This window comes from Ammospiza nelsoni, chromosome 2, assembly GCF_027579445.1.
Source record: "Ammospiza nelsoni isolate bAmmNel1 chromosome 2, bAmmNel1.pri, whole genome shotgun sequence".
NCBI lineage: Eukaryota > Metazoa > Chordata > Aves > Passeriformes > Passerellidae > Ammospiza > Ammospiza nelsoni.
In genome coordinates, this window is record NC_080634.1 from 52,051,124 (window position 1) to 52,066,067 (window position 14,944).

A 14,944-nucleotide genomic window follows, 5' to 3' on the forward strand; every position below is an offset into this window, starting at 1 on the left:
CAAAAAGGTCACTGAAATCTTTTACAACAGGGAGTCTTAGGCTTTCTGACAAAAATACTACCAGCTGCTTAAAATAGGTTCTTCCTCATTTATGCCTCACGTTGTCTGGTATACTTCAACGCCATAAGAAAACTGATTATAAAATGAGATTGAGAGTCTGATTTCAACTCACAAGAGCAGAGAAATTCAGTGTTTATGCTATTACTATTCAGAGCTAAAACTGCTCAAACTTATTATCCATGCTGGCATTTCAGCTTTAAAATTATCTTCCAAAAAGCAATGAGAAGCCCATTTTGTTCAGCACTATGTGCTGAATGCACTATTAGTCAGTGTGATGGCTTGGTCACGCATAGCTTTAAGGGCAGCTTTGAATGTTAGAAGAATGGAAGCTTGACTGCCAACCTGGGAATCTGCACACAGAGATAATAACCAGCCTTTTTCAACTTTCTCTTTCCTCAAAGTGCACCACAGCCTGCAGCTCTCACGTGGTACACTGGCGTGCACCTTGCAGTAACACCATCACAGAGCAAAGGAAGGGCAGAGAACTGCCCACAGTGGTCAGCTGAGCTGTGAGGATTTCCAATGCACTGGAAAACTTGGAAGATGCTGGTTTGATAGCTCATAGAGTAGCAAAGCTGGAACTGGGGGCAGCAGTGGACACTATTGACTGTTTCTGATGAATCTTGGCATTTGGTACGATGGCTTTTTATGGCTCACTTTCAGCAAAACGTTTGAAACTGCTGAGTTACATCCAATTAAATGTCTGCAATCCGAAAACATAACCTGTACATAATACTTGTATTTCTAATATTATGAGGAGCTATTCCTTCTTAAGATCTAAGCTGTTTAAAAGCTCCCAACAAAAAGTCAAATAAACAAGTTTTGTCTTCTCAATAAAATAATTACAGAAGAAGTAGTTAGAGAGTAATAAACCCATTTATCTTTAAAGTGTGGAAATATCTGTGTCTGTGCTTTTTTCTATAGGTCTCATCATTGTCCCTTGGTTTAGGCTAATGTAAAGTATTTTTTTCCCCATGAGTGCATCTATCTAACTGCTAGTTAATTTTCCAAACCCTCAGGTTTTAATAAAAGAGAAAAACCCCCAACCCAACCAAGTCTCTAACTTCTCAGCTTGAAAAAAATCCTCATAAATATATTAACATAGTAACTGTAGGTGTATCTGTGAGTCTACAGAGAGGCTGGAAGAGCAAGAGATAAGCTGTTCCCATTTTTAGCTGTGTAGGTGTTGGATGCCTGGTGACCATGACTGCAGCAACACCATTGCAAATTACTTCAGAGAAGAATGATTAGGGAGCACCACAGAGCTATGGAATGACTATATCTCACTGTTTTTTCTCACAAGAAAGGGGCAGGAACAGACATCTTTCTTGCATTTTTAATGGTCCTTCAATTTTGTGGTAAAGGGTAGAGGGGAAGAGATCTCAGTCTCCTATCTCTATCACTTTCCAGTTCCCAAACTGCAGCAAAGCATGTCTTCCATCATGCCAGACTGAAGCAGGGGGATGTACAAATGTATGGGGAAGAAGGTATCTCCCCCACAGCAATCTCTCTCAGCAAGCGGCAGAGAACAGCAGTGGATCAAGTCTGCAATTAATTCTGTTCTCAGGCATCTGTGAGAGAGATCACTGGAGAATCCAAGTATTTCCTACTGATTTACCTTCAGACACAAAGGCTATTACATGGAGACAGAGAATATTCTGTTCCCCGTAGCCATAATAGACAGCATGAGAAGCAACTTGCAGCAGGGGAATTTTGGCAAAGCAATCTGACAGCTATGTCCAGAAACTACCTGGATCTGGCAAGAAGGGGGGCATAGTCTGGGATGGAGAGGTGGACTAGATGAAGTCTCTGTCACCCCTATTTATGGTGATTCTCAGAAACCTTTTCTGCATTCTTCCACCACAAACTCATTAATCCTTACAATGTACAGTATGATGTGGAACAGCATCTCCTAAAGCCATCTCTGCTACTTTGGCCACAGTTGCAGAAGGGGAAATAGAGTCTTGTCCAATTATCTTGATGTTGGTGTTGTGAAAGTTTCCATAACATGCAATGAAGCCTGCTTGGTTAAGGGCCAGATGCTCCTTTGTCCTGACTTGAAGAGGAAAGGAGCAGAACCAGCCTGAGCTGAGCACAGGGGAAAGAAGAGGGGAAAAATGTCTCTGCAATGTGGTTTTGCAAAACTGCCACAGAATTGCTGTGCCTTGAGTCCTGGGGGACAGGACTTGAGCAATGCAGTATGGTATATTCATCACAGAGTACCAAAAGCAAGATAAACAGCAAACACAGGACAGCTGGGAGGGCCAAAGCACTGATCAGTTGTAGCATCTGTATTACTGGGGGGGTCTGGTCCCACTTCAGCTACTGGTGCCAAATAAGAGTACCAAGGGAATCACAGCAGCATGAAAACTGTGCCTGCTGCCAGAGAAAAGGGCTTGCTGAATTCTCTGCAATGAAGTTTCATGTTTTTTGCTGGACTTAGACATAAGAGTTATTAGTGTGAGACTCAAATGTGACTCTTATTTATTCAGGGTGTGCTTGCACTACTGTTAGTTCTTAAAAAGCATCTGTTTCAAATCCATTGGATTTGGGTCTTCTCAAATTATGTGATGCTTTCTGTGATGTAGTGGGTGTCCTACTGCAGCATCTTCTGTAAGAGAAATTAACTCAGGATGCTGGCATTATAGATCTCATCACTTAATGCACCTGGACAAGCACACACCTCAACTGCTGCTATGCCAACAGTCAAAAATCATCTCATGCTTTTAAATTACCAGAAAAGAAACTTGGAGTGTTATTTACCTGCAAAGAGGTTCTACAAGGTCCTTGTCAAGAAAATCATGATCTTTCTTTACTGCAGCAATGTCAATGGGAAACTGGGAGTCTGTAAAAGGAGACACATTATTAAGATGACCACTTGCTACTCAAGTGAGAATATGTTATCTACATCTTAATTGCTTTGCATGTGCTTGCTCACTGAAATCTAGTATGACCAATTTCACTCAGCTCTGGCTCCCTTCCAGCTGTATCTGTGACTCTTTCTTACACCATTCTGTTTTTTTTTTCTGTTAAAGGTATAGCTGAATGTCCACTGCATTACAGTGACAGCAGAAGTATTTCATTTTGGCCTTAAAAATACTTAGCTGTTCATTTTAGCACCTTGCACAATGGATGAGATCAGGGAATTACCACCACACTTATTTTACATGAAGGTTTTCCCTTCTCATTACAGTGGCTTAATGAGTTATTTGCTAGACAGGCTTTGCCAAAGCCCCAGAAATGTTCTGTGCCTTTTGTTTTTAAAACAGATCCAAATAACAATGATTTCAGACAGAGGGTTACTCAAATAACAGACAAAAAACCCCCTCAAACTGAATTATAATCCCCAATATTAGCTAAAAAGCCAGAATAGTATGCTGGAAGCTGACATTTGCAATGAAAAGTGACACAGCTCTGTAACAGTGGGATGGGTTCCAGTGTTGTGGCTGCTCTCCAGACTGCTCTGCCATGCTTAGGTACCTCAGCAGGACACTGGGACACAGGAACTTCAGCCAGCATTTTCAGACAGTACTGCTCACACTGACATAATAGATGCCTGTGAAAAGCACCTTGTTTTTGGAGACATAGTCTGTCTAGAGCACATATTGACTGCATGGGAACTGTTGGAGCCCAACACAGGTTGTTTTTTGGAGAGAACATCCTTTTGAGTTAAGCAGGCAGCAGGCGTTCCTTTCTCTGGAGGAGTCACTATGTGACATACTCTGAATACAAGGCAGACACAGAATACTGCTGGCTACCCAGGGACTGTGCTAGATTCATATTTGTGTCAGTTTTGGTCTGGCAGGCTTATTAGTCTTAGTTCCTTGCTGGATTTAACAGAGCCTGCCTGCCTCCTGTGGAGCCACCTGAGCATCTCTGAATGGTGCTCCTGTCCCCAGGCACCTGAGCAGCCCAACATGACCTGGGCCCTGATGGAGCTCAGCTGGCCACGGGGGTGTCCTCATCATCCCCCTCCCTGCCATCCTCAGCCCCACACGAGGGGAGGGGTGGTGTCCGAGCTGATTCCCTGCAGACTTGGCTCTGACCCATGAGGCTCCTTGGGCCTCGTTCCATGAGTGGATCTGTGCTGCCTCCAGACTCATGCTGACCCTGGAAGGTGTCCAGAGGTGTTTGGCAGAGCTGCCTTTTGGCTAATAAGCCCAAGTGGCCTGAGCTGGGTGTCTCTGGCAGGGAGAACATGCACTTCGGGAAAAACGAGGCTCAGCCACAGTTTCCCTCTCAGCACTGAGCTGGGAAGAGCAGGAAAAACTCAGCTCCAGTCCCCAAACTACTATGGAACACAGCAGCAGTGCAACCAAGCCCTGCCTTCGGGGACACTGCATCCCTGGGCACGAACTTAGCACCTAGGAAGGGGACACCACCATTTGCACTGAGGTAGCACTGAACTTTTCTTGTCAGCTTTTCTTACTTCGCAAATGTGAAGTGCAATTCAGATTATTCACTTTTGGTAACTCTGCAGAGTTTTCAGTCTTACTTTCAGCATGATTGAAATTTTCAATAATTTCTACTGTCTTTATTTCAGGCATGTTTCAGAAAATAAACACATGTTTTTAGATATTTTGTAGTAATTTGTTTTAACCTTTGGGGTTTATACAAGCTATGTCCAACCCCTTTTTTTTTAAACTTCCCATGGTTACAAGGGTAAGAATCTTACTTTTCTTCATGCACTGGTATGACTCCAGCAGCTGAGGCTTTGTGAAGCATCCAGCCATGGCCATAACTCAGTCAAATGTGCAGTTGGCTGACTGCAAGCTCTCCTGGCGAGGGCCCAGTGCACTTTCAGAACCGCACAAAGAGGAGAAAGAGCAACTTACCCTCATAGAACTGAGCATATTGGGGGAATCCAGCTGCACGTAACCAGTCACACGCTTCCTTTGCTTCGATTTCTGAGCAAAAAGAGGAAAGAGAAAACAGTTCACACTCTGTTATTTTGAATTAGAAGCTCTTTCAATTACAAAGAACTAACAAAGAAATTTGATAGGATGTATTTGCTGTTACAGTACTGTCATCACTCTGAATCACACTTTATAGCATCAGAAGAGAGTCCCTCTGAGAAACCTGCCTGTCTCCACAGGACCCTGGGGTGCACAAAGCTCCTTGGTGGCTGGGACCAAGAGTTAACCATCTCCCTGCAGCAGAAGTTGTTTAGCCAGGTTTGTGGCTCTGTGATCTACCCTCCCCCAAGGGTAAGTTGCTGGCAAGAGGTGAAGGTGGAGCAGGGTGAAAATGGGGTGACAGGAAGCAGCACTGCGTTCTTTCCTGTTCTGATGTTTCTTGAGGAGCAGAATGCCACATGGAAAGCACTGCCAGGAAAACCCCAGTGCAGGTGTCATGATACTGAAGGGACAATTGCAGGGGCACCTCTATTCTTACCAAGGGCTCCATGGGCTCACATTCTGGAAAGCAGTGTGCTGGCTCCAGCTCTGCCCAGCACCTGCACTGCCTGCATGTGCAGCTGCTCCTGGACCAGCCGGGGGAACAGCTGAAAACAGGCTCATCCACACAAAGGTGGAGTTCAGAGGAAACCTGGGAAACATCTCTTTGTGCTGTCCAAACCTAGATCAGGATCTACCACCTGAACAGTTTTGGTTTACAGGATCAAAGTCAAAGCACATATCTGCACCTCTTACATTTGCAAAGCACGAAGAAACAGAGCGGGCAGGTGTTAAAGAAAGTAGACATTTTATGTTGCTTATTAATCAACCTGAATGAACCAGTCAAAGGTTTTGGCACATTTGTGGCTGTAAAGTCTAGACAGCCATAATACAAAACCCTAACTATAAAGCAAACAATGGAACTGGAAGAAGATGATCAGGCTCAGTTGCTCTTCTGCATATTTTGCCTTGCATGTGAAAAAAGTTCCAGTTGTAAATCAGTTTTCTACTAAAATGCATTTTTTTAGGTAAGACATGCTGTTGTGAACTTTTGCCCATGAAATTCTGTTCAGATCACTCATTATACCCTTAATGACTTTACCCACTGAAGCTCACTATAAAATCTGCTTTGAATATAGTCTGCAGTGTGTGACCTGCACACCTTTCTGATCCCCTACAAAATGAATCACACCGGCAAATTTTGTAGCAGAAATCAAAATTCAGAATACAAGGTCTATGTATCAAAAGCTCAATATCCCAAAGACGATTAGACAGCCAGGAACAACTCCACAATGGTCACAATCATTAGCAGTGCTGAAAAGGATTTACCACCAGGTCTTCATTTGCTTTGACATTAGTTCATGTCAAGGCCAAAAAACGGAGTATGAAAGTACATTCAGTTCTTGACAGTGCACAAAAGAATAAGCAGCTCACATAAAACGTGGCTCTCACTACAGCACATCTGTGTGCTGAAAGCACATCTCTATTATGTTCCAGTTAGACTATTTCTATTAAATGCTTGAAAAAGAGACTAATCTTTCTTTTTTTTTTCTTTTGCTTAATTCAATCTCATGAAACACAGACAAATCAATCCCATTTCAAAATGTATTTTACAACTCAGAACAGCTGTACGTACACTCTAGCTTCATCTGGCCTGGAAACACAACTGACAGAGGCTGTGGGTGATGGAGAATGCTACCATTTAATGCTCTTATACGCTTATCATATTTCAGTGTTTTTTTTGCAGTTGGCTGCTCAGAGGAGCTTGCTGAGAAATATTCTTGCAGCCCAAACAAGATCTAAAAAATCTCAGGTTGCAATGGCTGAGTAATTATAGGGAATAAACAAGAAAGTAGATCTCACTCTTCTCTGAGGTTTTGGTTTTAGGTTTTTTGTGGTGTTTTTGGTTTGGTTTTTACTTCTTTTTTATGAGGTTGTTTGCAACACACTGTATTCAGTCAAATATAATTGACTGATTAACTTCTGCTTTCAAAACTTTGACTCTATATCCTCCATGAAGGCATTCCTGGGGAGTATTCTCATTTTCTGAATGGCTACCTCAGCCTTGAGTAGGATTTGCTAATCTTCCAGCCCACGGAGTTTCAAGACAAGTATCAGTTCCCAGTTCCCTCCCATATCTCTCTTTCTTGTCTTATCCAGAGAACAGCAGGAGGGCAGAAGTGCACCAGGCTACTGGCACAGCCCAAAACAGGACTTTGCTCATACAAGTGTGTTCCTGCTGGCCAAGGGCACCTGTTCCAGTCATTCCACTCTTGGTCCCTCCTACAGTTTAGGTGAAAAGGCACAACAAAGGATTCACTCCTCAGCAGACATCAAAGCTGATTTCTACTATTTTGCCCTGGGCATGTAATCCAAGTTATAGTTCAGAATGCAATATAAATGCTTTCATTACTGCAATGTTTGAACAATAATTTGACATGCTAAGTTTAACCTTCTCTTTTTGTGCTCATATCCTGATATTTGCTTTTTCTTACTTCATAGTGAAACATTAGTGAAGACTTCTTTGGGAAGAGATGTGCAGCACCAAAAAGACCTCAGTGGAGGTGTCAATGGAGGGTGGTAGAAATACTTTTAGCTGTGTTGTCCCAGTTCTGTTCCCATTTGCAGGCTAGTACGGGGGTTGGATCCTGCTTCCAGCACATGCACTGTCCTGGTGCAACATGGAAGGACTTGGAAACCCACATGTGTTCAGAGGTGGCACCAAGGCAGTTTAACAGCACAGAGAAGGGCTGTCATGGTGAAAAGGGTGATTTCAGAGAGGACATGGCTCAAGGCTGGCAGGAGGCACAGTTCCTCCAGCTCCTACCAGAAGCCTGTGAGCCACCACTGACCCACCATCAGCATCTCCCTTGGCAGGACCAAAAAGGCTGCTTGCCCCAGCACACCTGATGGTGGGTTTGTCCTTATGCACTACTGCTCTTTCTGCTCTGTGGCTGGAAAAAAAAAATTAAGCTAATTTGCCCACTGCTTTCCACCTGCTTGGGCATCAGTTAATAACAATCATTAATTATTAAGGCTAGATAATAATTCAGTCCCAAATATTGACAACTGTCAGTATGTCTCACAGGACTAGAATTCTAAGGAGGTTTTTTTTCAGTTTCTAGTTGAAGCTTGAAGAAAACAAATTTCTCTTTTCCATTTCATTTTTCTACTGGTAGTGAGTTATAATTCAGGGTAAAATGAGGAGAGAGGTTCAATCAGGAAATGTGACAAGTATTCAGAGCACAGCTGGGTCTTGGCTTTGAGTCTATCTTTAGTATTAAACAGGTTTGAGCTTGTCTCCCACAAACCGTGTGGGTGGCTCTGGCTGTTCTGGGGCAGAAATGGAGACAGTTGTTTGTCATCTCTCCTGCTCTTCCAACACTTTCTCTGATTCTTCCCAAACTGATTTGTTTCTGCCCAACACCAGACTAGCAGCCAGCTGCCTCTGAAGGGGACATCCTTGTCCTGCCTATCCAAAGCCAGCTGGCTGCTTCTCCTGCTTCCCTTTGTGCCACACTGGCTAACCCTTCAGAGACCCAGCTCAACCCCCTAAGCTGGTAGAAAACTAACCCTCCAAAAGTGGTGGGAATGGACTGCTGTTGGATTAGCAAACTGATTCAAATCCTCTAAGGGTTCTGTTGAATTTATGTTAGCTGTGTTTTAACAAGCTCAAGAAAGTCAAACCAATGGAACAGTCCTTCCCTCATGAAGGGGCACAGGAGAATTAAAAGGCCAAACAGTCTAAAAAGTTATTTGGTGAACAGCTCTCTCAGGAGAAACTCATGTAAATAAATTAATTTTCTGGCTTGGAAGCTTATCACCATCTACAAATATCAATGCCTAGACCTAGTTACTATAATCCTTTCCTTTTTCCTGTCTAGATATCATATTTCATCGTATTTCTGCCTTTTTCTTCGGTCTTCTGTTTTGGTGTTTCTCTCCTTTTTTAAAATTACATTTTTATTTAAAATGCAGATGTCCCTTTGCACAATGCAGCGAAAGATTTAGCAACTAGAATAAATAAGGTACATAATTACCCCATCTATTGTGTTTATGTCAACTTTATGTGATAACCTTTATTGTTCATCTTCTGTAACAAATCACTGTTAATGTTCACTTTAGTATTCCCCCTGTATTGCTCACCACTTAAATCTAATTTAGTATATTCAGACAAAATATCTAGGGATGTTAGAGAAAATGATTAATCAATTAATTGGAAAGAAGTTCATTTGACTGTGGAGCCACATCGGTGAGCAAGTGGTTAGTCTGGTTACGTCAACTTTTGGTCTTTGTCTTACTCTTTCCTGCAAGAGGAGGAAAACTGTTGGGATGAGTTTGTGCTGCATCTTCCAGAACAAAACTCTAGGCTACCTGGCATTCTAGGGTCAGTTTGGAGGCTCAGCTCAACCCAGAGTGGTAAAATGCCTTTTCCTCTCAGGAATTGCTGCAGAACTGTACAAAAGGAAAACCAGAGAATACTCCTGGGGAGGAAACACTGATGGAGTCTTAGACCTGAGGCATGCTCCAGGCAGCTGTAGGCACTCAGACAGCCCTGTCTCACAGGCCCTGCTACAACCCTTGTGTCCCATAAACCTGTCAAGCCACCAACCAGCAATGTCACCACTCTGAAGTCTCCCCAGAAGAGCGCTCATGAGGGAACATGAGTTCTTTGGAGAAGTTCCCTCAGGCTGAAGCTGCATGAGAACAGCTTTAGCAGGCTTCAGCTTCTTCTTGCAGCTCAGTCTGAGATACTGCAATGGATGCCATTACTCTCCTGGCTCTCTATCACAGTCTTTAGGATATTTATCTATGTTACTTTTCTTATTTCAAAGATGGCAAATTAAAGCACTTCAGAAGTACATAAACAAGTTAGAGGTGAGGTTGATGGGAATTGGATGCCTGACACTTATCTGGCCATAAAAATAGGGTTATCCCACTCCTCAGTTACCCTTAGAAATCTAGTCTGGACAATCCAAATTCCAAATTTTGGACATGTAAATGCATCACTCTACCATCCCACAGCTACAATGTACCACTAAAGGCTGATAGGTTTCCATTATGAGGCATTTGCAAAGCTTCTTCAGAGCTCTGAAATTAGAGTGTAAGGGTGCTAAATTGGAAAGAACGTGAATATATTTGTAAATAGGAGAAAGGATGACTTTTCAACTCACATAGGAAATTGATGGCAAAACAAGGGCTCACATGTGAGCAACCTGGTCTAGTGAAAGGTGTCCCTGCCTACCCACTGTAGGGGGCTTGTAACCTTAAGGTCCCTTCTAACCACCACCATTATATGATTTTATGATTCCATGATCTACAGCTTGCAAGGAGCAGGTTAATACCTTAATTGCTGTATTATCATCTCACTTCACTAGTGGAAGCACTTGGTATAGAGCATGGAAAAATTAAAAACTTGTCATATTCCCTAAGGAAAAATCTCCATGCAATTTAATAAGGACAGGTACAATTTTCAATAACCTTTCATGCTTTTAGGTAGAGGTTTAATGGCTTACCCCATTCCTATCCACTCTGTAGGACTTTTCCAGAATAATTCCAATAATAACGCAACAGCAATTGTACCATGCAGCTGTAAAATTACCATTTATATTACAAATATCTAATAAATAAAATAAACCATAAGCATACAATGAATTTATATGTTTTACTGCACTATGGTGCACACGCATCAATAAATCCTGATAATAAGGTTTTCAAAAGTGGAATTTCATTGGAATTATTTTATATCATGCCATATAATTAGTGTTAGAGACAAGGTTATGTTTTGCAAGGAAGGGACAAATAAAACTGTCAAAGTGTTATTTTAATAGTCCTAAACCTTTCATGGAATATTGTGGTACTAGTAATATTATAATAAAATACGGACCTTTTAAACTACTGTGGCTGAATATAATTTAAATGTCAATAGAAAAAGTTCTTTCATGAGTAGTTCCTTTATGTGTAATTCTTTACCCTTGGTGAGTAATAGTCAAATGTGTCCATTCATGCTCTGACTTCTTAGAGAGGTCGAAAATGAGAAGCCTGATTATTTATGAACATGAAAAAAAATAAATCTTGTATGCTGAGAGATTTAAAGAGTGTGACTGTTTACCTTGGAGAGTAGATGAATAAGGAAGGGTTATGCTAAAATGGTATAAAATCAGGGGTAATACAAAAATAGGAAATTGGGAACTACTGTTCACTCTACACACAGCACAAAAGCAGGGAGATTAATAAAAAAGATGGAATAAAAAAGAAGGAAGGCAATCTGAACTGACATTGCCACATGACACTGGTATCAGGAGATGAGTTGGAGTTGGAACTTTATCTAACTACACACTGCTACCACCACAGATTTGGAGAATTCTCCAGAAAGGAATAAATGAAACCAAGCTAAAGGCAGTGTTATGAAAAGGCTTTTTCCTGGTTAGATGATCAGCTTATCCAGCTTTTCCTTCTGAGCTACTGACACTTCTCTTACTCATACATAGTCTGGGACTGTATAAAATGTTTCTTTCAATGACCACAACAATTGTTTTGTTCTCTGCTACAACCAAATTCTGTACAGGCCATCTGGGAGACTTCTCATCAGCCTTCTATCTTCAGCAAGGCTGCACTTCCCAAGAAAAAACAGGTGTGTTATTCCAGCAAGTACTTAGGAAGCTACATCTCCCTTCAGTGAAAGCATTATGCTGAATTCCTTTCCCAAATTAATGGGATACTGGTAAAACTAGTAGATCTGAGATTTATACCAGGTTCATCAAGCACAGAACTTTTCAGGTCTGGGAACAGTGTCTGTATTTGAATTTTTTACATCTAGGTATCATCAGAGCTAGGGGTACAAGGCAATGAGTTTCCTCATGCAAATAATGCGAAGGCGGCTGTGCAAACAGCAACAGGGAAATCAGCGTTTGCAGTGCAGGAGAGACCTTTGTGCAATGTGCTACACTCCACACGCTCTTAGGCTGAGAGGTGACTTGCAGGGACCACCGAAGCAGCCGGCACACCAAGACAGCAGGCATGCAGGGACACACTGAAGAACTTAGAAGCAGGAATTGTCCTGAGGGACTCCTACTTCAGAGCAATTAGCCACTCTATCAGGCAGCCATTACTGTTCCTGAAAGTCTATCATAAAATTGACTCCCTGGGGAATTCTCCCATTATATAGACTTCCAAGGGAACTCCTGGTAACGGGTGTACAGCACAATCAGGCATCTGAACATAAGAATGCAATGAGATTTCAGCACCAAGTGGTTTAAACATTTGTTTCAGACATAGCATCAATAATACTGCAAAGATGTTTAACAGACCCAACCAATGCTGAAAATCCCATCCATGTGATATGGTTCAGTAATGTGAGAAAAAAAAAGAGATTCAGGTCTTCATTTGAGTGTCTTCTTGAGATTTTTGGTTGCTCCTCATCATCATCATAATTCCTATTTACTGCAGGTTTCCTTTTCTCCTTTCCTTTCCACGTCTTCCACTATGAAGCCACTTTAACTTTCTGTCATTCATTTCTCTGACATCTTTGCTACCCACTGTCCCACATGTCCACTCAGTTTATTCAACTTTACTTCATGCTAGTTTGTTTCCCATTTTTTCTCATCATCCTTACAAATTCCTGAAACAGGATTTTAAATCCCTCCTAACCCAAAAAATCTCTCTCTATCTTCAAGCATCACTTCGAAGCCACTTTTCTTAGCTTACAATTGATTTGTACAATGCAGCACTTTGTGATGACACTAATAAAACAATAGCTTGCAACCCACATCTCATTTTGAGGCCCTTTAAACAGTTATAAAAACTGAAGAGAAAGTTATATATAGGGATCACTTCATCCCTGGGTGAAATGCAGCTGCATTAGGATGAAATGTGGCAGCTGCACAAAAGAATGCTGCAGCAGTTTATGACAAGAAACAAAGAGAATACTTTACCCAGCTGAAACCACTAACAGGATTTATGAGTTAGAATAAATTTGCATTATATATATATATATATATATATATATATATATATATATATATATATATCTCAAGAGCTGACAAGGACATCAGGCTCTCCTCCCTTTAGTCCTAAGAAAAATACTCTGGTATTGCTAATGGACAAAAGTGATTAAGAACTTGGTTCCCTTCACATCCTCCTCCTTCTCCATTAGGATTTATATTCTTTTTCTTGCCTTCTGACAGCCCCCATGTGTCTTGGCTTCCTATAGACTTGGAGGACTGGATACCACCCACCCATTTTTCAGTACAACACTGCCCATCCCACCTATTTGGCCTGTCATTCGAAAGCTGAGAACTGCTGACTTGAGAATTAACAGAGCTCTTATACATGAGCACTGTATGCCCACTGAAAAATGTGTTGGGATAATGGTCTGGAAAATGTGAGTCTTTAGGGACTCTAATATAAAGTATATAGTATTTTTAATGTGGAAGAAACACTATCTAATAGATAGAGAAGAGGTAACAATCTCATCCCTTGGGATCGACTTCAAAACTTCTGGTGACTCCTAGAGTCACTATGAGTTAAATTTTGAAAGCAGACTCTTCTTTTACAAGTTTCTGGCTTTGGATTCCCGAGCTAAGAGATCTAGGCAGTGTCTAAACTTCCATGTATTATGGACCAAACGGTGGCCTGAAGATTGGAACAGCTGCTGAGCTCACACTGAAAAGGGAAATACTGTGTCCAGCTGGTATTTAGAAAACTTCTTGCTCCCTGGATGTGTTATAAAGAGATTTTTGCAATGTGCCATTCCTAGTCCAATACCTCCAGACATCACTAATAAGTAGTCAGTGAAACTGCAGCTATATGTATCTATTCATGCTGTATATGTCTGTTATATATTCTTGTCATGTATCTTCTACTGAATCGCTATTGTTGAGGAGTGAAAAGCCAAAAGACTACAAAGCAGCTTTGCAGAAATCAGCCTGGGTGCCTGGTGGGCACCAAGAGAACATGAAGCAGCCGTGTGCCCTTCTGCCAAGGAAGGCAGGCAGCACCCTGGGCTGCACAAGGAGGGGTGACAGCAGGGGAAGGGAGGTGATTCTTCCCCTCTTCTGACCACTGTGAGGCCACATCTGGTGCACTGCATCCAGTTATGGGCTCCTCAGTAAAATACAGATTCACTGGAGTGAGTCCAGCACAGGGCTACAAAGATGGTGAAGGGCCTGGAGCATGTGAGAGATGAAGAAAGGCTTGAGAGAGCTGTGACTGCTCAGCATGGGAAAGAGAAGCCTCGGTGGAACCTCATCTGTAAGGATAAATATCTGAAGGGAGGGTGCAAAGAGGGCAGAGCCAGGATGTTCTCAGTGGTGCCCAGTGACAGGCAATGGGCACACACTGACACACAGAAGAAGGCTCTGTAAATCATGAAAGACTTATTTCCTGTAAGGGTAACTAAGCACTGGTACATGTTCCTCAGGGAGCTGGTGGAGGCTTCATCCTTGGAGATATTCAAAAGCCACCTGGACACAGTTGGCTACAGACGGCCTTGCTTGAGCAATTGGGTTGGACAAGATGACCTCCAGATGTGCTTTCCTACCTCAACCATTCAGTGAGTCTGACTATTTCAAGAAGTATGCAAAAATAACCCCGAACTGACCCAATAGTAAGGAGGAAGATATCTCCACCAGCAACATCATACTTTCCTTAGCAAAGAATTTCAGATGAAGACTCACTGTAAGCTCCTCTACACCTCTTTTCATCTTGAGGAAAACTAGCACTATTGATTTTTGAATCCAGAAAGTCACTGGAAGGGCAAGAACAATGCCAAGGAGAGGAACAGCCAATAGGAAGTATATATATTTCAATTCCAACTGTGCCACTACTGGAAACTTGCCATAACTTCATATTTGGAATTATAAGTGTTATTATCTTTGTAGCTGGACCAACTCTTTTATTGGATTGCTAATACTTTAATCACTAGAGCAGTAAATTCTTCAATCTGTACACAAGGTATGTTTCTTCACTGCACATAAAGTGCCCAAGGT

The 14,944-nt window shown here is 41.9% G+C and overlaps 1 protein-coding gene across 8 annotated transcripts in view; it reads right to left on the reverse strand.

The window, feature by feature from the left end:
• STARD13 (StAR related lipid transfer domain containing 13) overlaps positions 1-14,944 on the reverse strand; it is a 285,609-nt gene that overhangs the window by 32,164 nt on the left and 238,501 nt on the right. For all 8 annotated transcript variants that reach the window (XM_059467184.1, XM_059467182.1, XM_059467185.1 and 5 more), the window contains 2 exons: positions 4,896-4,967; positions 2,824-2,905 (listed from right to left, as the gene is read on the reverse strand). In XM_059467184.1, the coding sequence (XP_059323167.1) occupies positions 2,824-2,905; positions 4,896-4,967 (154 nt within the window). The remainder of the gene's footprint in view (positions 1-2,823; positions 2,906-4,895; positions 4,968-14,944) is intronic.